Genomic DNA, 25,977 nt, shown 5'->3' on the forward strand with positions numbered 1-25,977 from the left:
TGAGCTTGCGTTTATAAACTTGGCTCAGGTGAGATGGAACCCTGGGTAAAGGGTTTCATGATGACCATGCAAACGATAAGAATAGTAGTGTTTTCTCTTTTGAAAAGATACAGAAATGATATTATGATACTTTGGTTATCAGTTTGGTGTGTGGGTGGATTAGTTTTTTTTTTTTTGAGAACAGTTTTCTTATTACTGCAAATTGATCCTCGTTACAGATGGAGTATCTGCTTGCTGTTCTGTCTCAAACGGACATGGTACATGTCAAATTTCAGTGCAGCTATAGCCAGGGGATAGATAGTAATAACTGATGTCACCCAGGCTTTAGAAAGCTCTTTTCTCTTAAAATAACGTGACCTTATTTGTCTTTTTCACATTGCACCTTCTCACTTCATGCAATTACTAAAAAGTTGCAAAGTAATTTTGATAACAAAAACCCAAGACAACTGTCTTGCCAATGTAATTTCCTGTACCTGTATCCAGGCACATGTGATATTAGATCTCGTTTGTCAAAACCAGCAAGCAGCTTTTATCTCTGCGTGTCTTGGCGTTTCAGGTGGGGAAATGGGAGAACAACTCGCTGAGCCTCAAGTACTCTGTCTGGCCAAGGTACAGCTCTTTTGCCGACAGCGACCCTGACGATAACCACCTGAGCATTGTCACCCTGGAGGAGGCTCCCTTTGTCATCGTTGAGGATGTGGACCCTTTGATGGAAAGCTGCCAAAAAAACACTGTGCCATGTCGTAAATTTGTCAGAATTAAGTAAGTAAATACACAGCTCTCCTCTTCTGAGTGCAAAATATATTTTATTTTCTCATTAAATCTTTCTCTTGCTTCTTAAAATTGCTTTCTGATACTTTGCTGTTCTTTTCTTCTTGCTATCTGGATTTCCGTTTCCTTCTCTGTTTCAATTACTCTTTGTCTTTCCCTGTTCCCCTCAGTGTGTTCTTGTTTGCACATCTTCCTTTTTATAAGTTGAAAGGTTCTGGTTATAATTGGGTCAGGTAAGTCACATTGAATTAACAAGATAGTAAGTTTATAGTAAGTTGAAAGTCAACTAGAACTAGCCCTTCCAGTCACAAGAAAGGAGATTGTGTTCTAACGCTGGATTGTTTCAATGAGTCCTCTTTGAATTGTTTCCAGTTATGATGAAATATGCCCATTTTAATTGGTCTTTAATGATTTAGAGAATGTTTCCTATTGAAAATGTATGTTTAGGCTGAAGTTTGGTACAGGATAAACTACTCCAGTGTACAATACCAGTGTGACTTATTGTCTAGAGAAAAGTCCCCTGCTTTGATTGCTCTAGAACTTTGAAGTGGTTGTTAGAAATCAGTGAAAAATTTCTCATTGTGCATTTATCAGCATTGTTTCACCTGTTCTGTTCTTCAGTCTCCGTATTTATGAACTGAGTATAATAATAACATATTTTTTTTACTGAGCAGATGTTAGGGGATACAGTGCATGTTTCTGAATATTTCCAGAGGCTGCTGAATGCTAATGCACAGACTTCATAAGTCCAGATAAACTTTCTTTTTCTTTTTAAACATAGCTGCACTTAGTTGAGTTCTAAACTATTCATTTTTATTTTTGGGTCCTTCAAAGCCTATGAAATATTGCATTGGCTTCTGAAGATGTTTATACTGGAAAGTTCTAGAGATCATGGAATGAGCATTTCAGAAAAACATAAAGGGAAAGTCCTTGTCTTTGTATTCCAAGGTGACCTGGAATTCACCTTCTCCGAGTGCAGAAGGTGCAGCATCCAGTGTCATTACGGTGAACTGCTGCGCCTTTCCACAGCTTACATGTGGGAGCCCTCCAATTACTAAATGACATGTAGTCTTATGTCTTGAGAGTAGAAGTTATAAATGTTTTATCTAAGCCTAAGAGAATAGTACAAGTAGACTACGTCTTGATGGAGAAGTGCCGTGCACTAGGCTGGATACTGCAGCACAAACATGTCAGACAAGGTCTATGTTATCTTCTAGTTATGTCTCACCAAGCAACTGTGCTAGGCTTAGTAAGACCTGCAAACACCATGTAAAGCATCCTGTGGATTATTTTTCCATTATTCAGAAAAAGGTGGTCACTCACAAGGATGACAATAAGCTGTTTCGCAGTGTGCTGAATCTTGCCGTTGTGGTGATTTTGTTTTTCCCAGTAGAAATATTTGTCTCTCTTCTCTGTTGACAGCAACTCAACTAATGAGGGAATTAACGTAAAGAAGTGCTGCAAAGGATTCTGCATTGATATCTTGAAGAAGTTGTCTAAAACTGTCAAGTTCACATATGACCTGTATTTGGTGACTAATGGGAAACATGGCAAAAAAGTCAATAATGTGTGGAATGGAATGATTGGGGAAGTAAGTTCTGTTAGGTAAAAGAGCTCTTAAGTAAGAACTAAGGAATGTTTGTAATTCTTTTGGAGAAATGAGGTATTCTCTACCGAGTAATATTGGTGGTATCTTCTCTTTGTGGCTCAGGTGGTTTATCATCGTGCGGTTATGGCTGTGGGGTCTCTCACTATTAACGAAGAGCGCTCAGAAGTGGTCGACTTTTCTGTGCCCTTTGTTGAGACTGGGATTAGTGTCATGGTGTCACGGAGCAATGGCACAGTTTCACCATCTGCTTTTCTAGGTATGATTCTTCAACCCCTCCAGATCATTTAATTGCATTTTTATAGAGCTGGGTAGGTTTCATTGTTCATTAAGCTGTATAGTGCATTGGCATGTTTCTGTTAAGTTTTGAATTTTACATTAGGAAGTTTCTATCGTGTTGACGTGCTGATTAATGTGATTATTAGCACATGGAGACGGTGCTGTTGGTTTCAGGTGCTGTAGGAGAAAACCAATTATCATGAGTTCAGTTTGAAAAAAGCAGTTGGGAAAATGACTTCCTCAAAACCTGCTTCTTTACAAACTACTTTATGCTTGTTTAGCCCATTATAAATGGTTTCATATATTTTTAACATTCACATTTCCAAAATAATTTTAAAACCCCTCCTAGAATAGCTAAGAAAAAGAGCCTTCCTTGTGATTAGGAGATATTTGACAGCTAATTTGATATTTCTGGCTTCTGAACACTGTGCTGCTGCACTGGAGAGCTGCTGTTTGCTCCATTGGTGCAGCTGAACAGCAGAGATATAGCAAAGAAATGAAAGACTGGCCAGAAAGCAGAGGGGACATAAAGAAACAAAGCCTTGGCTTGTCTTTCCTTATTTGCTTCGTCTCATTTCTTCCTTTCTCCTTTCATTATTTCCCTCCCCTTGTCTTTTAGTGCTTATTGTTTAGTTCTGTATTTGTTGGTTAGCCTGAATTTACCTGGAGCTGAAAAGAGAATGAGCCATGAGATGGACCAAAAGTGCACAAAATGCTGTTATGCTCTTCATAGTGTATTTGGACCCAGTATTTTTTAAGATATTTTGCACCAGAAGGTAGTGCTAATAATACTAAAATAGTTTCAGTGAAATTGGAAAGAAAAAGAGAATCAATATTAGGGAACAGTTTAGTACGTTCAAGTCCATTGGATCAGCAGTGATGCCATTTTTGTGTCACTGATTGTACGGTTAATTTTTAGGTTGCTAAAGTAGGTTCTTCACTTCCACTGAAATCACGTGTAGCCATTGAGGAGCAGATTGTTGGTGCAGTATCAGCTACAAGTAGGCAAATAATTGGGTTTTCTTACACAAGAATCATTATTTAGCCGCAAAGCTTATTTCTCAGACCTGTTCCACAAAAGGCACGTGTCAGAGATGATGCAAATAAATATAACACAGGGAGCGAACAAATAACCTCCCAAACCTGCTGATACCCAGACAGTTTTTGTTGGTGGTTAACATTTCTGTTTAATGAATGAATTTTAAAATTAAATTATAAGAGGCTGTACTTTTAATGAAAATATTCAGATTATTTCTTTTCATTTCTATGAGTCATGGACTTATAAAGTTAATTAATATTTAAATTGCAGTTGCAGCATGTTGAAATTATTGTTTGAAATATAAGTACAGGGGTGTTTTCTAAATGTGCTGCAGGTGTAGTTGATTTTTACTATGGACACATCTTAAAAACCTGCTTTACCACAACTATCCTAACAGAGGCTGCTTTTGCATTTTTCACAACAACAGAGTTATTAGATTTCTAAATGCGTTTAATGTTATTGGTTTAGTCGGACGTACATATAATTCAAAAAGTAAAAATAACCTCTTCTTCTAAAGCTCTATAGAATAGCATTACTTTTGAAAAAATCTGATTTACTGCACCAATAAATCAAGACTGTGCTCTCAGAAGTATGTTCAGGGGGTTTTTTTAGACACAGATGAAATTGCCACTTTACTGGAACTGACTGTGTATTTCGATGAGGTGTATGTAGTAGTAAAATGCTTTGGCAGAACTTATTCACGAACTGATTTTATTTCAGGTAAGTGAATGACTAAAAATAGAGTCATCGTACATAATTCTTTAATTATTTTTTTTTTAATTTGTCAAAGATATATTTTTTTAATAGCACTTGATTGCACTTCATGGAAATACCTGTTTTTGTGATTTGTTCCTATGCGTGTAGCAAGTACGGGATTTTGTCTGAACTGGATTTTCCATTTGCTGGTGGTGTCTGATAGATGTGAGTAACGGGTGGGCTCGCAGCCTCTTCCTCATGACCTGCTGCATTCTGCTTTTCATGTGGGTGTCATCTTCAAAACAGAATTTTATCCACATTAAAAAAAAAATCATATCATACTAAAATTCATATATACTAGATCCGCAAATAATTTTGTAAAGATTATGTGGGGATTTGATTCAAATTTATTTCAACAAATGAGCAAAATAAGGGAGACCTCAAATCTGAATTTTTATACAAGAGGGAGAGAGTTGATAGGTGAGGTCAGTTTTCTTTTTTCAGAAGCATTGATGGAATAAGAAATCTATGCCCCTGTTTATTTTCTGTCTTGTTTTAAGTATTGGTTTTGGTGGTTTGAGGTAAAACTCAAAGTTACTGGAGGAAGACATCTTCGTTGCTCAGTATTCTCATTGCCAATCATTTGAAATGTACACTGGCAAGTCATATATTAGTATTTTTCTGCCATATCATAGCTTTGCTGAAGATTATTAGAAAACCTGCTGCTTGCCTGAGGGAAGTTCTCTTTCTGTCCTTTGAGAATCAAAGAACAGCCCTGGATGTGTCATTTGATCTCTAATGTGACAGGAAGATTGACTTTGTTATTCGATTGGTTTTGTACTTGTTCAATCTTACTGCTTGCTATTCTAAAGAGCTTTTTATTTTTCTATCGCTTCTTTTAATCCTCCACCTCATTACCAGACTGCTTAAATTATTAAAGAACATTCTGCTTAAACTGTTGTTTATAGCTCCCTTTTCCACATCAGCTTGTTTTGCCCTTTGCCTTATTTAGATTTTGACAAATTACCATTGCTGCTTCTGATAGGTTTTATCTCGTTTGCTTGATTCTGTGAGAATGCTGTCCAAATTGCACGATAGTTTTACATGAATTCAAATTTGTTCCAATTAATGTGTGAATCCATAGAATATTTATATTCACTGTGTTCAGCTACACAATGTCCTTTACCTGTCTGCATCTGAAGGGAACTTTCTCTGCCTTTTGAGAATTCTGTTATTTCGCTACTTTACTATTCTCTTCCAAGCAAATAATGTCATTTCCCGCAATGACAGAAGAATTCTCAGTGGTTCAAATCTGAATTTAAATTCAAAGAATGAAGAAGTTGGGATGGAGGAGCCTCTTGGGCTTTAAAAACCAGGCAAAACATTGGAACAAACTGATTTTTTTGTCATTTCAAGTGCTTCTTTATTCTGTCCTAATTTGAAATAGTATACTATTTCTTTTGTCACACTTCACAGCACACTCGCACTTGCATTTTCTACCAGAATTAGGATACAAAATGCCATTCCAACCTACTTCTTTTCCTTAAGTGTGTTTTTTCTGCCTTTCAAACTGATATTCCATTTTCCTTAAAAACATTTTGATTTCAGAAATATGCTCCTAGCTGAGAATCAAACTGTCAAAAGGATGTGTTTGCAGTTGGTAAATCAACATCTTCATTGCAGGTAGATGAAAGTGGACATGGAGAGAAAAAAATCTGAAATAAGAAATATTTACTTTGAATGCAAGCATTTAACTTTTCTCCTTAACACTTTTTTTTAATAGAAAATGAGAGAAATCTACTTCAATGAATTACCAAATGTATATAAACATATGCTTAATTGCTTTTGCTCTGCAGGAACACAGTCATGATGGCTGGACCATTCTGTTGGTAAATATATGTAGTATAAGATAAATAGGAATGGGCTACCTGATTGTAAACTGAATAAACAGTGAGTCAAACCCCCTATTTGCCCTTCAGTGTCAGTTAAGGCTTTGTCCAAGAAAAGTCTTCATCTCTTGGTTTTGAATTGCCACTTACATTTAAGATTTTGACTGTCTGAATTTTGTGTATAGTAACAGCAGTTCTTTGTATATTACTATTATTTGCTAGCATTGTGGTAGGAAAAATTGAATTTAAAGGAAGCCGCTGGGCTTGCCCAACCGAAGACATTAGGATTCCTGTGCTGCGACTGGTTTAATGAACTGTGTTTCTCTTTCTCTTGTCTGTTTCGCTGCAGAGCCTTTTAGTGCTTCTGTCTGGGTGATGATGTTTGTGATGCTTCTCATTGTGTCTGCCATGGCTGTCTTCATTTTTGAGTACTTCAGTCCTGTTGGGTATAACAGGAACTTGGCACAGGGGAGAGGTAAGCTTTGCATTTTACACAACCCTCGAGCTATAAAAAAAAATCTTGTGTTTCCCATCCCTTGCCCTCCATCTGTTAAAATAAACATGACATAGGAATGAAACAGTGAAAGCAGCTATGAAACTATGTTTGCTTTTCATTTAAAACATGATTTCTTGAGGGCTTATATGCCTATGTTTGTATTCCAAGTCATTAGAATAAAGACATATAGAAGGGTAAGTGATATCAGAGAGAGCTGTTTTCAGGCAGTGTTTGGTTAGTATTCTATATGGTACCAGTTGTTGAGTCACAGTATTGAAATAAGTTCTACAGATTCCTGACTCTCATGAATTCAGTTCAGAGATAATGGTTTAAACTGGTGTGGTTTGGTGGGTAATCTGGAAAAACAGCAGTTACATGGGATGTAGTTTTATATAGTCCCTATGAAAATTCTGATGAGCTCAGCCTGGAAATGAGGCCAGTGGCAGAAGGGCAGCGCTTCTTTCCCTGTAGCATCCATGGCTATAGAAACTTCATTCTTAAAATATACCAGCACAACAGATTTAATACAGAGCTTGCCTTTCTCAGTGAATGTTGCAGTTGTATGTTATTAGCACTTTGACCTAAGAATGAGGATTCCATGTGTTCTGGTGCCCTCACCCTTCCCTTTCTTTACTTACAGTTCAGAGTGCAGCCTGGTTTTAATTTCTAAATCATACTTGCCTTGTTTTATAACAAGAGATCTTCCAGCTTGGTGAACACAGTTCTGGAGACTATTAAAAGCTAATGGTTTCTTCTAGATCATGATTGGTTTGTTCCCTGAAAAAGGGGATTAGTATGATGTTCAGATGATGTGATCATTTCAGTAAGATGGTAAACGTGTAACCTCTGTCCAAAACAAACACTGTGTTTAGGGAGGGGAAATCAAAGGTAAACACAGACACTGGGGATGCACGAGGCTGCTCATTTCTAGGCCACCTCCCATGCCAGAATTGATTATTTAGTGTACTTGTGCCTACAAAGACATATTATGGCACTAGACTGTCTTAACTTAGCTCTGGATCCACAAATCCAGCTGCCATTCTTTTGAAACATGGGAAGCTTAAAATAAATAGGAATCTTTATGTAGGTTGCTCCTTTCCCTGGGCATTTTTGGCAGGATGAAGCTCAATGGTAATACAGGTAATACAATCTGCAATGGCATAAATGGAAGTTTAGCCTACTTACTTGTCATATGCTTTCCTTATCATTATTACTCAGAAAATACATATTATTGCTGTATCATCTCAATCTTAGTTGGCTCTAGAAGCTGATTTCATAAACCAAAAGTCAGCTCCATTGTGTTTTTTTAGTGCATTCTGTCTTCTGATCACGGCTGCAGAATAAAGAGGATAACCTAAGATGTTGGGCTTGATTGCATTAGGAAAAATATGCACTGTATTAGAGAGCGTTTCCACTGAAATGAGAACATTCACTGATTACACCCACTTTGGGTTTTATTGTTTTAATAATAATTAAATTAATAACTGAATCAGAGTTTGTAATGTGCATCACCTTGGATAAAGGAGCAAGGTAGGGAAGGAGATAATATTACAGGTGTCTGCATCAGAGCTTATTGTCTGAATTGCTATTGAATTAAAAAATAGATACTTATAAAAAGGTCACATGAGTCACATGCAGGGGAGGCTTGTTCCTCTCCCCTGAGGATGAGGGGACCATGGATGAGGAGCAGTGACTGCGCTGGGGAGAACTAACTCCTTTATTCTCAGAGGCTCCACAGCCGAGGCTGTTTCAGCAGATAATAGGGTTGCTCACCCACTCTGCCGTGAACTGGGCATGAGGTGTCATGCTGACCATTTCTTCTGGCTTTGGGGTGAATTAAAAGCTGACTGAAAACAGGAATAACAAAAATTACAGAATGGATTAGCTGGGACAGGTTGTTACCTGCAAAGCCAAGGCATTTGAAGGCAGAGATGAGGCTGCACATGTGAGTCAGCCAGAGTTACAAAATAATTTGAGTGAGAAAAGTACTAGAATTGAATAATTCAGACTTAAAGCCACAGTTTTCCATTTTCCGTGTCTGCTGGCACAGAAGCCTGAGGGGCAATCCTGTGGCACACACATTACTGCAAGAGACAGCTCAGTTTGCTTCTCCAAACTTGTGCTTTCCATTTTTATTTAAAAACTTTTGAAGTCAATGCCACATATAAAAATGTTGAAATATTTTTGACAAATATGTCATTACCATAGAGAGTACCTATGTTAAATCCTTTGATTCCCCTGGCAGTACAGTGAATATGTATTGAAATATTTTTTAACCTATATCTTTGCGAGCACTTTGTTGTTATTACATAAGGTATCTTGCCAAGGTCTGATGTAATTGCTACAAAAATAACTGCTGTTTGCAATGACAGATCCCCACGGACCATCCTTCACGATCGGGAAGGCGGTGTGGTTGCTCTGGGGCTTGGTCTTCAACAACTCTGTGCCTGTGCAAAACCCCAAAGGGACAACCAGTAAAATCATGGTGTCGGTCTGGGCTTTCTTTGCCGTCATCTTCCTGGCCAGTTATACAGCCAACTTAGCTGCCTTTATGATTCAAGAGGAATTTGTTGACCAAGTGACTGGACTGAGTGATAAAAAGGTAGGTCTTCAGCTCACAAGAGGTCAGTCCCTGTTCTTCATAATCCTTGGACAAATTTGTACTTTGTGCTAAAAAACTGAGCAAGATAATAAGCTAAAAGTGGATGATTTCCTTCTGAGTGTAACCCTTTAACAAACCTGAGACCCAGAGTATGAAAATATCAGACTGTTTTCAAAGCCTTTACGTTGTGTTTTTCAAAAGTAACTGCATTAATTGAAAAGTACTCTGAACTTGTGATGGAAATCAGTTCCTGCATGATTAAAAGGAACGCCTCACCAATATAAGACAGTGTGAAAAATGAAGAAGTCAGCTTGAATGCAGGGAAGGCATATTTGAGTTATTTGAACATCCCTGTGTGGAGTATTAATAAACCAGCAACTAGCCAGTAATTATCAGAAGCCAGGTAGTGCTCCTGGAAGGATGTCTTTTTGCTCTCTATATAGTGTGCGAGGAAGTTATAGAAAGAGTTCAGATTTAAATGGTGCCAGCACGAATAGGCAAAACGATGATAAAAAGTGATACTTATTGTCTGTGGATGTTTGAATGTTTTCCTTGCATAAAGTGGCAAAAGTAAAGAGGAAAAATAAACAGAGAAGAAAATTTGGGGGTTTGTGTTATCACATTAGAATGAGATGTAAATACATAGGATAGGGCACAGAATTTTGATATATTTATGGAAGACCCTTTCCTGATTGAAGAACCTTTGTATCAAATGCACTTTGAGCAGTAGGCACTGATGGTTCCCTTAAACTCTACTCAAGTTTCACACATTGGCAAATAATAAATATGCTTATTTTTCATATTGTTCTAGCTTGACTGAACTTTCTTCTGCTGAAAGTATACATCCCAGATCTTTGTACTTGTGAATTTTCTTTGATAGTCTTAGAAACGTAGCAATTACTTGTATTTTTATTCCAATTTTGTGACCGCTTTGTAATAGCTGTATTGCATGGAGGGACTGAAGCCCATTTGCAGAATTACTGTTGCGATGGCTGTGCACAAAATACATCAAGGGCATGCTGTTTTCCAGTTTGTGCCCAGCTGTTTTAAAATGAAACTAAATATTGACATTAAGAAGTAATATTTAAATAGAGTAGAGCACAGGGGAGAACTTCACAAGGGATTTCTCCCAAAGGACAGAAAACAAAGGCAACAGCTCACATAGCCTTGTGTCTGTTTTTTGTTTTAACTGCTTTTTATGACCAGCCTTTGATTGATCTCCTGGAGTATCAAAACATGAATTGCAAGCGCGGCCAGAGGAAAGCCAGATAAAAAGGAACAAAAAACGACAGTAGTTTTGTTTTCATTAAGTCATGTTGTCGCAAAACCTTTGAAAGAGTATGAAGCCTGTTAAACATACCTCTATTTTAAGATAATACTCTTAGTAAGAGGCAGATAAAAGGTATTCTTCTCTTGAGGATCAAAAGAAAGGATTTGAGCGATGCCTTTCCCCTGTTTGTGAGGAAGTGCAGAGCGTTTTCCTGGGAAGTCTGGGTTTTGGCCGGGTTTGGCTTGTACCCGGCACAGCACCAACACTGGCCTCTGTCCCTGATCTTCCCCTCTCTGCTGGCTCTTTGCCACTCACACCTACGGGCTGTGAAAGCGCCAGGTTTTGTTCTCTAGCTTTTGACTAATAACTTCCTTATTTTTGTTATTTTTCTATTCGTTCTGCTAAGGAGGATTTTGTCGCCACAGAAAGCAGAAATAGCAGAATACTTGAATCAGAAGATAGCATCTGCTTTTGTGTGGTCTTCTGATCATTTATTTGATCTGCCACCTTTGTTTTTATTTTACAGTTCTTCAAATATTGCCTGAAGCGTACAGAGATAAATCAGGGGAGCAATGCCTTTTCTGATTAAATTGAACAAGCCAGAAGTCCAGCAAAGCAAGGATGATCTATTTCAAAACATTCTTCTTGTCATACGCAGGTTTTGCCTCCTCTGCAATCCTGAGCTTTCTCGGATTTTAAACATTCAAATAATTAAGGCTGATTTATGGGAATATAATGTGTTTCATGCGAAATTCTTTTTCTCCCTTCTTTACTGCAATGTTGTTAGTAGGACAGTTCAGGAATTCGCAAATGTTTTACTGTTGTTTAGTAGAGAAATCTTACTCTTGCTGCAAAGTGGTAATAGGCAAAAGCCAGTGAGAAGGGAGAGACAGAAGTATAGTATATACATTATGTAGAATATATATGGTGTGTATGTATGGTATATATATTAATAAGTAATATATAGAAGTTCAATAAATTTTTAAACACTTGAAATGTCGCTAATCAATTTCTGAATGCCATGTCATCTGAGTGTCACCCAGAAATACATGGCACAGCATGTACTGGAGCTCCTAGGGGTGGGTGTTCATAAACTCAAATGATTCAGAAGATGAGAGGAAAATTATATTTTGACATCCTTGTATATGGAAAAGATGTTTAAAAGCTTTGTGTTCATGAAAAGGTACAGAAAATTAGTCCAAAGGTATCAAGCAAAGCTTCCATTTGGTTACTTTTGAGACCATTTGTGCCTTTTTCATGTAATGAGAGGCAAGATGAGTAAAGGAGAGTAGATGGCAGTGGACAAAATTGTCTTGCAAAGCATTTATCTGCTGTGATTCTTCCACACAGTCTCATTTTAAGAAATGCCCCCCATGCACATGGTTTGGGGGATTCTTTTCAACCTTAATAGGAAGCCTCAGTTATGCCACTTAAAAGTTCCCTATTTTTGCCAGATTCACAGTATTCTTGTAACGTTGGCTCTATATTTTTGTGCAATAGGGTGGCACAAGTTCTGCAGTTATTAGAGATACATCTGTGTCAAAGCAGAGCAGACGGAGGTGAAAAGGCAGAGCGGGGATGATGGGGTAGTTGGGGTGACCCTCTTGCCCCAGTCTGTCTTTCCACTTGAATATGAGACCTTTGCAGTGCTTTCTGAGAGTTGTCAGACATAGATATCGACTGCATTTCAGTAACTGCTGATTAAAACAACAGTCTTGGAATGACTAAACACAGTAGCCGTGTTTTTCAAAGATCAGAAGTCGAATTGTCAATGTTTTCCATCTGGTAAAAGAAAGCAGAGAGTTCAAATATGGGTGTTTTTCTATCACTCCCCATCAAAATCTGTGTGAGCAGAGGGGTGAATATTTACTATTTTTTTTGCTATTTTAGTAATGTTTCCCACAGTTCCTCAAAGACCCCAGAACAGTAACAAACAGCTGCTCTGAATACTGACCTTTTGAGTCAAGCACACAAATCTGCAGATTCAGTCAATACTTAATGTTTGTGGAAGATCACTTTACTGAATTCAATGAAATTGTCGGTTTTATTAAGACATATAGGTAAAACAAATAAAAAAATAGGACTGTTTCCTCAGCTCAGCCATCCTGTTTGGGGTTCCTACATCAGCAGGGCTGGAGTTTTGTTTCATGTGCCCCAGTTGCAGCAGAACATGGGGAAACAAGAATGAATTGATTGGTCTTCTGAATAATAATAGATCTCTCCACAATTATTATTCAAGCAGGGGGCTTGTGCATTCAATTAAATTAGAAATTTAAATTAGAAATTAAAAAAAATTAACATATCAGAAAATGTCTGGGAAGAAAATTGCTTCCTCGCAGACATGATGTGTTTTTATTTCCCACCGTGGGGCTTCAGGGAAAATGAGCACATGTAGAGACTTGATGCTGATTTCTCCGTGTCTCCCGCCTGCCACATAGATCTTTGCTGCGATGTCAGAGCCCGTGGACACGTCAGCTCACAGACCATCAGTTTAAAATTATTGATGAGAACTCCATACGCTTTACGCTAGTAAAAAGATTTCTAAACTCTTTCTTTCTCCCGTGAGCAGGCAGGAGGAGCAGATAATCCTTTCCCAAATAATTATCTCCTTGTGACTGTTCAAATTGGTTGGTTCAGTGTCTTGTGCCAAGAAATGCCAGTCAATGGGTGGTGTTTGGAACTATCTATCTCTCTGGATTTTCTGTATTTGAATTCCATGTATGAATTATTTCATCAATTCAGTTGCTTGTTATCCCCATGATCTTTGCATGAACCAGTACTTTTTATTAATCTCTGCTCTCCTGCAGAAACATTTTTGTGTTCCGTGAATGTTCCATTTGGGAGAGATACCTCAATTCCTTCAACCCTTCCTGTGGGAGGAAGCTCCTCCCAACAACTTAAACTCATATGAATGTTCTTGAGAAGTGAGAATATTCAGAACCAAACTCCATTTCTAAATTACCTGGATACTCCACCATAATCTTCCTGTTCCCTCGGTTCCCCTGCCATACCCCAGTATTAGAAATTGGCAAAATACTTGTTACAGTTGAATTAAAAAAATAAGAAATATGTAAACTGTATGAGCAGTGGCAATTTTTACGGGTCTTGAAATCAGCATTGTTTCTTCAATTATTTTTTTTCCAGTTCTATTGATTGGAAAATTTGATATAGACATTAGGAAATATTGGAAGCCTTTTTTGCTACTTCAGGGATTAATTCTCTGTAGATTTAACAAAAGTTAAAAGCAAGCTACATCTGTATCAGTAGAATCTCTAGACATATATTGAAGTGCAGGGTTTGTCTCAGTGTGGCATAATAAACACAAAAAGGAGGCAGCAAATATAGACTAAGAAACATGACTAGTGTACAGTGTAATTTTAGTGCATAGGTCAATTAGTATGTGTAAAGTAGTAGCAAAGTAATAATTTAAACAGTTAAGCTGTGAAAAGAGAAAATGAGAAAGGTAAGACATCTGTTAGCTAAATGAATAGAGAAAAATAGAGTTCATTCTTTATGCTTTGTCAAAATATGCTTAATTAAAATGAAGCATTTAATTGTAGCACTGTAACATGAAAATATTGTTGCAGCAATAATTTCACAGTCAAGGTTTGATGGAATTGAAAAATACTCGCAGTTCTTGTATAAGCTTATTTGTATTTTTTTTTTTGCAAATTGGCACTGGGTCCTGGGGATTCTTGGTGACCTGACACCAACCTTTAAAAAGAGAAGTATTGCACATGTAGCCCAAAGGAAGCAGCGGCTGTGTAAATATTAGCTGTCTCTTGCGGCACAGGGTATAGAGATTGCTCTTCTAACTTCCACGGTAAAAACAGAGTATGTTTTGCTGTGGGATTCACGGGTGACTGCTTTTATCAATGCTCAATTGAATTTCCTCATTAGCCAATAGTTTCTCTAATTTAAGTGGCCTTTTCATGTATTTCTTAATGAAACATTTTCACTTAATCCTAAAGTGTCACTTGGTATTCAAAGGGGGATATCAAAAAGGCACATATGAAATGTTCAGGTCTGTCAGGAAAAGCTAATGTGAGATGATTCCAGATGTGAGAGCTGAGTGTGCCCTGAGCTGTTGCTGTTCCTCTGCAGATATTCCCTGGCCTGTTTGTCTGTGCTGAGGCAATAGTGACATAGAGTGGAAAACTGCAGAATGAACCTATATGCTGTCGAGCAAATGGTTGGTAGTTTTAAACTGTAAGGATAAATAGGGACTAGGATTATACATGTGAGAGCTCCAGAAGCCCCTTTTCATGGCAAGTGTTGTAGCTGCTGAGCCCTTAGGAAGATGTGAGAACTTTTATTCTCCGTCAATCTGCTTCCTCTGGGCGGGGCATTGGGGTCCTGTGGTGCAAATGGTCCTTCTGGTATCTTGGTGTGGGGACCCACAGTGAAGGTGTGAAATGACTGTCAAAATGCTCTTTTCTTTTGGTTGCTCTTTACCAGTGTGTCTGCTTGTAGTTTGGGTTCTCTAGGGAGATGCTGGCAGGTGAGGAGCATCTTCCACATCTTCCACTATCTCTCTGCTCCATGTTCTGCTGTCCTGCCGTATTTCAATGCATGGGAGAAAGTCACATTAGAGTGGTGGACTTGAGCTGGTTTTACTTTGGATGTAAATGATTCTGTACATTCAGCCAGTGTGAAGACACAGTTTCTGGGATAATGGAGCTGAATTAACCCATGGCGTTTGCCTAGAAGAAATTCCAGGCAGCTTATACAGCTTCTGTTTTTTTCAAACTGAAATTGTGAATCTTCACATTTTGACCACCTGAAACACTATTTTTCCCATTTGTCTCTAGTTTCAAAGGCCGCATGATTATTCACCTCCTTTTCGATTTGGAACAGTCCCAAATGGAAGCACCGAGAGGAATATCAGAAACAACTACCCTGATATGCACCTTTACATGACGAAGTATAATCAGAAAGGAGTTGAAGATGCCTTGGTCAGCTTGAAAACTGGGTAAGCTGTTTCCATTAGTTCTGAAGAATACTGTAGACCTTGCAGAAACTGAGAAACACTGATCTGTACTTACTGTGATACCGAACAGGCTGATGTCAGGAATGCTATGTAATACATTTATATGACTACTTTAAAACTGCATGGAAGCTTCGGTGTCCTATGTAAAACAGATTAAAAGGGAAGAATTAGTATTTGAAAAAGAGACAATACAGATGGACCTGGATTTGGGTGAGGGCTCAATACAGAACATGACATTTTGTACACCCTCGTTATCTTTGCAGAACTCTCACAGGAATGTGCTTTCAGAGGGTGAATTTCTGACTCAGCCTGTTTGTCTGGCCGGTGCACAACTACTTGTTATTTCTTTACAACCTCCCGTCCCTTTGGTATGCTTTTAGGTCCCCTTTTACATTTTCTTCCCTGCTCTAATTAGCATGGCCCTGTAATTTACTGTCACATCTGAAGTATTGACTTTGATCTTTGTAAAACCTGTTGAGATTGTCTCAAATGTACTATCCAATCCCCCTTCTGGCAATCTTGGTAAGTATTCTGGCAAATATTATTGTCCTTCTTTAAGATCTGAGATGCAGACTTGAGTGCCACCCATCCTTTTCTGTCTCTGAAGGAGCCTGTTCTGTCTGCTTGGACAAAGAGACCGAATTTTCATTCTCAGTCCTCAAAAGGCAGGAGAGTGACTCACTGCTTGTATCAGTATTCATCTGGGTGACAGGAAAGTGTTAGTTCTAGCTGCCTTTTCTAAACCTGTAGGCTTGATGACAGCATGTGTATTTTTGTTAATAATACTGGCTTACAGTTATAATAATTTATCAATATAGTTTGTTTCGCTTTGAAGTGAGAAGGCTAAGTTACCCATGGGGATTTAAGTACATCTACTTAAGGCACATCTCACCTGCAGTTATTTATGGTGAACACAGGACACATTTCTTCCTGTACTAAATTGAGCTGTTACCTTTGTTCCCTTTTCAGGAACTGCTTGTCCTTTTAATTTTTGCTCTCCTTCTCCCAAACATATAGGGGATTATAACGTATTTCTTATGCAAAACCCCCTGAAGTCCCCAAATCTTTCCTTAGAGTGCAGGTTTCCTTCTTTAAAAAGTTATCCTCCCTACTGTTTCCTTCACTGCTATCTCTGTGGTGCTGTCTGGTCTCTTTTTGTTGTGATGTTTTTCTTGCTGCAAAACTGGAGGAGGCAGAACTGCTCCGGCTGGGCTTGTGCAAGCTGTATTTCCTGGGTGAGAGCTGCATTCTGCATTATTCTATAATGCATCATTCTATATTCTATAGTCCTGAACACTACCATTCCTGCTGTGAATTTTTACAGAAGCTGCCCTTAATTTCAGCCATGGCTAGGGCTTATTCAGTTGGATATATAGTTTATCTGGGGAACGTATGCTCCATGTACTTTTCACCAACCATTTGTGCTACTGAAAGCCCTGAAAAACTGCTGTTACCTTTAAAATCAGGGCACCTGTCAGACACTTTAGCATGAAGATGGGAGGGCTACCTGGCTGCAGGGTAGTTCAGCACACTCACTGAAACTCAGGCTGGCTGCTCTTGTGCCAGCTGCTGCTCTTCTTCTGAAGCTTTAGTCCTTTTGACAGCATAAGCTATTCATTTTTTATATCTATATATATAATTTTTCCCCCTCTGGAGTTTCTTTCCTCTTCTAAGTGATTTCTCGGTGTGGACATCCCAGGTGTCTGCTTTGCTCACCTTGACTGACATTTCTGTAGCAGATGGTACAAATAAGCTGCCATGTGCGGTGTGTTTTGGATTGATCTAAGTAGCTGCTGTTGTACATACAGCTGTGCTCCTCTGCATTTGGTGTGATGGCACCTGCAGAAGGATTAAGCAGCACAGCACCAACTGCTGAACCTGCCCACAATACAAGTGTCACTTTGTGTTTGCTTATGTCACAGTTTGGACATTCCAGCAGGAGAGCAGCATGAAGTAGGTTATGTGTGTTCTGCCTTCAGGTTCTGCATAGCAAGAGCTGTGCAAAGACCCGACCTGTGCGGTGATTGCGGGCAGTAAACTCGGTGACACGTCAGGCAGCATGGCTGTACCTTCTTTTTGCCTCAGAGCGGTTTCTCTCTAGAAAGACAATTTCATTTAAGTTACCAAATGGATCAGGCTTTGTCATCCTCACCTGTCACTTGCACCTTGAGTGCACCCAGATTTTTCCTTTAATGAGTTGCACTCTCCATAGGGAGGAGAATAGAAATCATAACAAGTATTTGGTAGTATATTAACAATTCCTTACCTCTTCTTTTCCTCCAGATTAATATTCTGCATAATTTTTCACTTCTTCTACCCAATTTTCTGTTCCATGGTATACACAACTGTTTCCTCATTTTGTATAAACCTGCGCTGCATCTTCTTCCTTTCTCCCTCATGAATTATTTGACCAGGTTGTTTCTTGCTGCCATGTAAAATTTGTCTTTTCATCCTTACCTAGACTTGATCAAGTTTTCACCTTCTCTGCTTTGTTTGATCCCATGATTTTTAATACATCTTGCCCCGTGAGGAGCCTGTGTCGCTACCGCTCTTTTGAGTATGACCTGTCTCTCCTTCCTCAAACTGCATCTGCTTCTGAGCAAATACATAATTTCTATTTTCCTCTTCAATGTGTGTATGTTCTGTTTACATTACTACCGTTATTTTGTCTGTTCTCATATTTATCTCTTGTCAAAGGTTTTTCTATACTTCTATCTTTTATTTTTTCATCCTCATCACTGGAAGCGTATAACAAGCAATTTTTCTTACATATCGTGAAGCTTGCTACTTCTGCACAGCTTTTTAAGATTAACTGCTTGGTAATTGTACAGTCATAGACCATGACCTGAGAAGAACTTGCAAAGATTGTCTGGTTGATACTGCTGCTGTGAGTCAAAATAAATAGTACCTGTGAATCCTGAGGAATGTTTGTGTAACCTGTATGTATTAATATTTACAACTCACTTTCAAAACCACTTTTGCTTCGTTGAAGGCATAAGATTTTGTTCCCTTTAATTCTGTATGTATAGGGTTTAGTTCTTATTTTAAGGTGGAACAAAAAAATACCAGCAATCAGGCAATACTTAATGACTGCATAATGCTACTTGTGTGGCACCCAATCTGAATAAAATCAAACTATCAAGTAGTTATTTGTCACAGTTCAGCCTGGTTTTGTTGTATCTCAGACTCTTAAGTCTTTAGATCAGCTTTAATTAGCGTTAGCCTCTTGGAATGTATTGGGAATATCTCTCAAAGCAAACCATGATGTCTAATACATAATGTTATTGAGTTGAGCTGGAAGGAGAAAGTGGGAAGGAGACAAACATAAAGCTACAAAGGCACAGATTTCTGGTTTTGTTTGAGGCATGCTCATGTCCCTTTCCTCATTCTGAACACAAAAAACAAACTGGATTTCTTATCTTGCTTTCTCACAAGAAGTGAGAAATCATCTGCCTGGGTCCAGTCACTAACGTGCCCATGAAAAACCTCAAGGGCAGAAGTGTGGGTAGGAATGTGTATTAAATAAATGATGTTCCTGCCTTTATTTCCTGGCCTGCTGTAGGGGTTAGATAGGTCTTGTGCTGCAGTATTGCTGTGCGTGCAGAGGAGTGTGCACACAGTTCTGTCCAGGAATCCTTGAACAAAACACCCAGTCCCTTTGTGTTTCATCTCTGAGAGGTGAAGCTAAAAGTGGCTCAAAAATTACTTTACAAAGAAAGCATGTACTCTTTTTTTTTTTTTAATTAGAGCAAACAACTTCACTACATGGGCAATAGGCTTGGACCTATCTTGTTCAATTAGCATCAAAAACATTTGATATCATTCTAGAAAGGAATCGACTGGGAAATGCTGCAAATCAAAATGGAAATGAGATTTTTGCTTTAGACTGACACTGACATTATACCTGTTCCTTCAAGTGAATCCGCATGGGAGGTTCATTGCAGCTGTCTCAGGAAGGGTTGTTGCTGTCAGTGGTGAAGGCAAATTTATCAGCTATATTGGCTTTTCCCTTTTGATAAGAAATCAACCTTTGTTTCTGAAAATAAGTTAAAATATCTGTAAAGTCTCAGTAATATCAGTTGTGTCGTATTTCTGAGATTCACAGATGCAGCTCTCAGAAAGCTGCTGAAACACCATTTGAACAAGCAGCAGAACTATCTGTGCATCAATTTGCAACCAGGCCTGTTAAACGGGAGCGGAGTTCATGCATCTTGTCATTGAGGTACTACTTAATGTATTTCAAAATGGCAAAATATTGTACCTGCTTCAATGCAATTTGGTACTGAAAGTAATCACAGTCTTACAAGCTTGTCAAAAAATGTACCAGTGGTTCTCCCTAAATTCTGTGCGTGGAAGGGACCAGCTGAACCCCGTGTGCTGTGTGACCTGCAGAGCCTCAGGCTGCCCTTGAGGCAGCACTGAGCAGCTCAGGAATTCTCCAGAGTTTTTTACTCCTTAATGGAAGCAGCAATGGCAGATATTTTCCTGGGCATTACTCAGAAGAGCGAAGTCTGTAAGACATTAGCTAATCTGTTCTTGGTGGGTGAAGTCCAGCTCTGCTAGAGCCATGATGGCTCCTCTGTGTTCTTTAGATGTTTATTGATCAAATAAAGTTCTAAAAAAGCATCACAAGCTTTTCTGTCTATGCTGTGTTTAATTAATCTCCATTTCTAGAATCGTCTGTACCAGAGAGAGCGATCCTATTGATTTTGCTTCTTGACAAAAGAATAAGTCTTTGAATAGGAAGTAGCTAATTATTGTGTTGTGTTTACAGTGGCTGTTTGAATTTGTTTTCTTCTGTTTCCCTTGCTTGTAGTTAAAGAATATGAGCTTTTTGCAAGCAAACCAGCCTTACCTGGTGTGGTTCTTTGGTGTGGGTTCTATCAGCTTGCAGCTGTTGAGTTCACCTGTCGTGTTTCTCGGTGTGCGAGTGTTCTGCTGTTGTAAAACTGTCAAGAGGAGAAAATGCAATGGCAATAAACTGGAAATGTAGTTCATGTTCTCACCTTTGCCCCAGCACATCTACACTGGAATATTGTCTGGGATTTTACTGCTGATGGCTGAAATCAGAACATTTAATTGGGAGAGTCTTTTCTTACTGTAGAGAAAAAATGAGAAGCTTTCACTTGCCGATTGCCCATCACTGATGAATCCATCTAATTTTTTCCTCACTTAATTTTCCTCGATGTGAGGACTGCAGCTGCGTATCACGCAGTGCATATCTTGTTTCAAGAAAAGAAATGGTCTGACACTGTGTGTTATGGCAGCATATTGATGCGAGGACTTTATTTCAGTTTCATTGCAAAAAAGCTGAGAATAGAGCTTGTTTCAAGGCAACTGCAGTAATGAATCCCTTGTGTTCCCCGGGCAAGCAGCCCCTTGTTGTGCAGCTGCAGACCCTCTCGCTGGCCTGAGCGGTTTTCAGTTGTTATTTACAGCCGCAGCTGTGCCTATATATTCAGGGATTTGATGCTGAAGTTTACTCGGGACTCCATCTGCCTTCCTGTTAAAGATTGCTGTGCTTGGTGCTTTATACGCATCGAGTTTAATACCTTATTCCCCAGTCGACTGTGGTAAACTGACAGCAATACAAAGCCTGCAAAGGCTGCTGTGGGGATGATGGCGTTTCTGCGCTGCCGGAGCCTGGGCGGGTTCGGCCACAGATGCTGTGGGTTATCACACCGGAGCCGTCCCCGAGAAGATGCTCTGGGCCTGCTGCGTGTCCCCAGCTGCTGGTGGCTTTGGTAGAATGTGGGATGATTCTACTCCTCAGCATTTTTTAATGGCAAATAATAATGCAAGAAGAAACACCTGAAAGTATCTGGTTGAACAGTGTGGGTGGCTGAAGTTATTTCCTCCCCGCCAGCACACTCTCCCATGGGAAAACAACAATATGATTCTGAATATTTTTTAGAATCTAATGGTACTAAGCAGAGAAAGGGCAAGAAAAGACCCTAGAAGGCTCTGATGCCCTTTTAACCCTCAGTCTCTTAAGTTTATTGGCCTGAATTGGATTTTTGTTGTGCTTACAGTGCTTGTGAATTGTGTCCAGCTCACAGCCTCGCACAGGCTGGTGTTTGCTGAGCAGATGCGAACTGGTCAGAGGCTGCGCTGGCAGCTCCGCTCGGGCTGCTGGAACATAATGCAGATTGTGCCCAGCAGGTCCTGTTGTTAATTGGGTCTGTCAATTAAAGTGGTGGTGCGCCTGAAGTGAAAAACAAACCAAACTTGTCTTTTAGGCAGCCAGCTGACATCTCCATTTGGATGCACAAACCATTTCAGTATTTTTTGCAGTATTCTGAGTTTATTTTTTACAGAAAAATTGTCATCAAAATTGTCATCAAAGGAAAAGCTTTCTAGTTTGTGGTGCTGTTGTGGGTTTTTTTTTGTGATTCATATCTTTTCACCTAAAAAGAGGAGGGAAAGCTATGAGAGAAGTTACCTGTTTGAGAGAAAAATTATGTATTTTAATTTTCCATAAAAAGCACGAGATCTTTGTCATTCTTGTGGGCAGATAATAACAGCTCACAACTGGAACGTGAATGTTCAGCAGACAGACGTTTTTAAACTTTTAATCTACTGGCTCTGGCTCAATATTTTTTGACTGTTTCTGACTGACAGCACCTTGCAGTATTTGTAAGTGAGAATATTCTCTTTTTTATTAGGCTTCTGGTATTCCAGTACATATAGCAATTATTTTACCAAATTTTTAAGAGATTGCCAAAGATGGTTGACTCAAGTTTGTTTGGGTGAGAAAGGGGAAGGTCAGTGGGGCAGTGTGGGATATCCACAGTCTATAATAACTTATTGCTTCCAGCCCTCCTGGATGCCCATCATGATACACGATGAGAGAAACTGCGCTACAGACAGCTTTAGCTGGCCAGCTGTCACTCTAAGAACACGACATTCTCCTTCTTTCTCATGGCCTACTCATCCAAGATCCCTATTCTGAGCCTGCTTGGCTGTTGTGTCTTTCACAAAACAGGATTAAAACATCAAATACAGCAACTGAAATAACGAGTTTTTAGATGGGTGATCCATGCCCCAGTCACACTTTTGAGATACTTCACCTGGAGGTGAAGTATGTACTGATCTTAATGAAGAGGGAATGATGTTCTCCTCTTTCAAAGTGTGAAAGCCTTAGAGATCTTTTGGGATACTCAAAATTCACCAGTTTAAACTACTCAATCTGAAACTTGTTTATTCACATGTGTTTGGAAAAATATTTTCCTGAGTCTGCATCTGCTGTTGTTATAATAAAACTTATTATCCAAGATAGGAATTAACCTTTTTCTTTAAAGGAAAGGACTGAGTGATGAATCCAATTTATATCTCTAAATGTTGTTTTATTAAGGAGAAAAGTTTAAGAAAATTACTGTCCATGTATTTATCAGATCTATAGGATATTAATTGAAAAGATTTTTGTCAGACCCTGAAAGGGCAAATTATTGTGCCAGGGGATCATTCCTTTAAGTCGGTGATAAATCCAAAGTGTGACTGTGTGACATAAGATGAGAAATTAATATTTCAGATAATTCACTGTCAATGGTACTTATAAGGGCAGGAATATAAAACACCTTAGAAGACTGATGTAACTAGCTCCTGGATTGCTCCACATCCATACAAAGGCACATGTAGACCATTTTTCTGGATGTAACTTTTGAACATTTTTGGAGGCTGGGGCTTAGAACCAGTTCTGCTTAGACCAGTTCTGCAGCTGCTCTGAAAGACAAAATAAACAATTCCATGGAGCTGTGAGACAGGACCATGGGAACTCCTTAGAAAAAAGCTGAACTGAACTTTAATTTGCTCAGTCAAATGAAATCTGAAACCGAGCTGGGTCGCTACTGAGGCATTGATGAGTTCAGGCAACTTTTACTGTAAATCCTACATGGAGTATCGTATTTTATGCCTGCGTGCATTTTGCCTCCTATCTGGAGTGGAAATAGACATGTAAAATACTTTCAGAATTTTTCTGTAGTACTCCTACAAGTTGAAATAATCACAACTGCAGACCACTGAAGATTCTATTTTGCTTAAGTCTTTGCTCTCTTAGTGTCTCTTTCTCTCTCTTTCCCCTGTTTGGCACTGGACCTTTATAAATTTCAGTAGTGATTGATAGAACATTGCATCTGTGGAGCTAAATTGGCATAGTTACATTCTGGAGATCAGGTGTTGTGAATACTGGAATTAAAACAAACTCAGAAAGAAACAGAAGAAACTGGTGGAAGGTGAATAATTTGGCGGCACTGAACAAAGATCTAAAGCTACCTGGGTGAGCAAGACATTTGCTATGCTCCAGACTGTCTATTTATCCCTATCAATTTTGGCAGCAAGTACTGAATTATTATGCAAATATTGTACAAATACTTATACACTTTTCTTAAAACCATCTGATGTGAATAATGATTTTCTTACTGACATTCTGTAAAAAACCAAAATATCTGCTAAGCAGTTGAGCCCATTCAGTTTTTTCTTTCCTTAATGGCCAGGTTCAGGCAATCTCCACAATCAATAGCTTCATTTATTTTGGCATCAGATGGCTGCGGTAGCTTTATTTCAGTTTACTTTTTGATGTTTTCTTTTGGACTTCAATCTAATATTTGTTTCAGTGTTCATTTTAATACTCATTTTGGTGCTACACTCTGAGGGGAATGATTTTCAGTTGGTGTTACAGCTGCAATCACCCAAGCTGGGAACTGGAAAGCTGGTTTGCAACTGGGCAGCTGCTATTTGTGCCAAAAGACTGCAGAGATACAGAACCATATACATTTACTGTTTGATCCAGGCCCGTTCTTCAGAAGATATGGTCATTGAAGTATCAATTCTGAAATCTAATAGTTTAAAAGAAAGTGCAGGGTGTGGAGGACAAAGTGCCACCAAGCACAGGGACAGGGACGTCCCATGGCATTGCCATTGCTGGCAGGACTTGCTGGCACCAGTTGTTCTGATGGCTGTTCCCATTTCTGTGGGAGGCTGGTTCTCTGCAGGCTTTGAAGAACAGGCAAATACTAATATTGGCATTTAGAGGGTTATTGGGAGCTGAGGAGGCACTCATGAACTGTCTGGGGAAGCTCATACTGCTGTAAATTCAAGCTGTCTATGAACAGAAGCAGACATCATCATGTCCTTTTAAGCTGGGTCAAGTTTTCAAAAATTTCTTCATGGCCATAAATGTGCTGCCTTTTTTTAAACAAACAAACAACAAAAAGCAAAGCAAACCAAAAAAACCCCAAACCAAAGAAAGATAACACCTGTCTTTCCTGTTCAGCTGATCCGTAGCAACTTGCCTCTAGAAAACAAAACAAAACATATTAATTTATTTCTAATTCCTTAATACGTGAATGCTTTTCTGATTTTCTTGAAGAAAGGTTACCTCCTGTGTCTATATTACCATTTTTTAGCTAATGCAATTATCTATCTAATGTCTTTAAATATTATAAACTACCTGGAGATGAAATGAAGAGGTGAAAGTAGCTGTATCCCATCTAACTCGTCTTCTTTTGAGAAGAAGCTATTCTAAGTTTTAGTATTCATTTGATTTGGGGATGAGATCGGGTGCTTGGTGAAATGTGCTGAATTTATCCTTCATTATGCTATTGTAACTGGGACAAAACCTTTAATCTAAAAATACATTCCCCCTACTCAACTTTTCCAATTTTGTGTTTTGATAAACTGACGCTTTGCAAGTACTTCATTGCTTGGCTTCTGAGACTTGAAGTGGGACAGTATTCCGTTGCATAAATTAATCATACAGGCACACTAAATTTTGCATTATTCTGGTTGCTAAGGGAAGTGTTGCAGGGACGGGAAGGTGGGTGGTGAGCGGGGGCTCCTGTGTGTGAACGTGCTGGTCCCGGTACCGCAGCCCCGGGATGCAGGAGGGTTCACAGCGGCTTTTTGGGCAGGCCTGACAGGGAAGGTGAAGCCTCCATCACATCCCATGAGGGTGTTAATATCTGTCAGAGCTTCCTCTGTTCAATTCTGTGTCTGCGTTTTCTACACGAAGATTGAAGCGAGGACGGTTTGAGCTGGGAGAAAAGTTGAAAGCTTGTTCTCTGCTAATGAGTTCATCATTTAACTGGGTTAAACTCTGCTAACCCGCAGCGTTGCAGTGGGCTGGTTGTTAAATTTCCCCCTAATGAATTGGCAATGTCAAGATGTCAAGAATCCATCCAGTGTATGCGAACTTCAGATCTGCAAGGAGCTATTTGAATATGTTCTGTAAGATAAAGACCCTGCTGGCCATGAAGTGCCATCAGATAACCTGAAACGTGTTTTAGTCAAAACTGGGTAGAAGAAATCATCAGTCCCTCATGCTAAAGGTTAAATATCAGCT

The 25,977-nt window shown here is 39.0% G+C and overlaps 1 protein-coding gene and 1 long non-coding RNA gene across 6 annotated transcripts in view; one reads left to right on the top strand and one right to left on the bottom strand.

Moving 5' to 3' along the window:
* The window catches only part of GRIN2A (glutamate ionotropic receptor NMDA type subunit 2A), a 174,070-nt gene that overhangs the window by 114,753 nt on the left and 33,340 nt on the right, over positions 1-25,977 (top strand). For all 5 annotated transcript variants that reach the window (XM_021295687.2, XM_021295689.2, XM_021295690.2 and 2 more), the window contains 6 exon segments: positions 557-762; positions 2,194-2,362; positions 2,483-2,636; positions 6,630-6,755; positions 9,149-9,378; positions 15,460-15,620. In XM_021295687.2, the coding sequence (XP_021151362.1) occupies positions 557-762; positions 2,194-2,362; positions 2,483-2,636; positions 6,630-6,755; positions 9,149-9,378; positions 15,460-15,620 (1,046 nt within the window).
* Positions 14,266-17,563, bottom strand: LOC110363222 (uncharacterized). The gene is made up of 3 exons (XR_002421152.2): positions 17,355-17,563; positions 15,694-15,777; positions 14,266-15,203 (listed from the first exon to the last, which is right to left on the bottom strand). It is a non-coding gene; the product is annotated as an uncharacterized LOC110363222 (long non-coding RNA).

The sequence above is a fragment of the Columba livia genome, chromosome 15, assembly GCF_036013475.1.
Source record: "Columba livia isolate bColLiv1 breed racing homer chromosome 15, bColLiv1.pat.W.v2, whole genome shotgun sequence".
NCBI lineage: Eukaryota > Metazoa > Chordata > Aves > Columbiformes > Columbidae > Columba > Columba livia.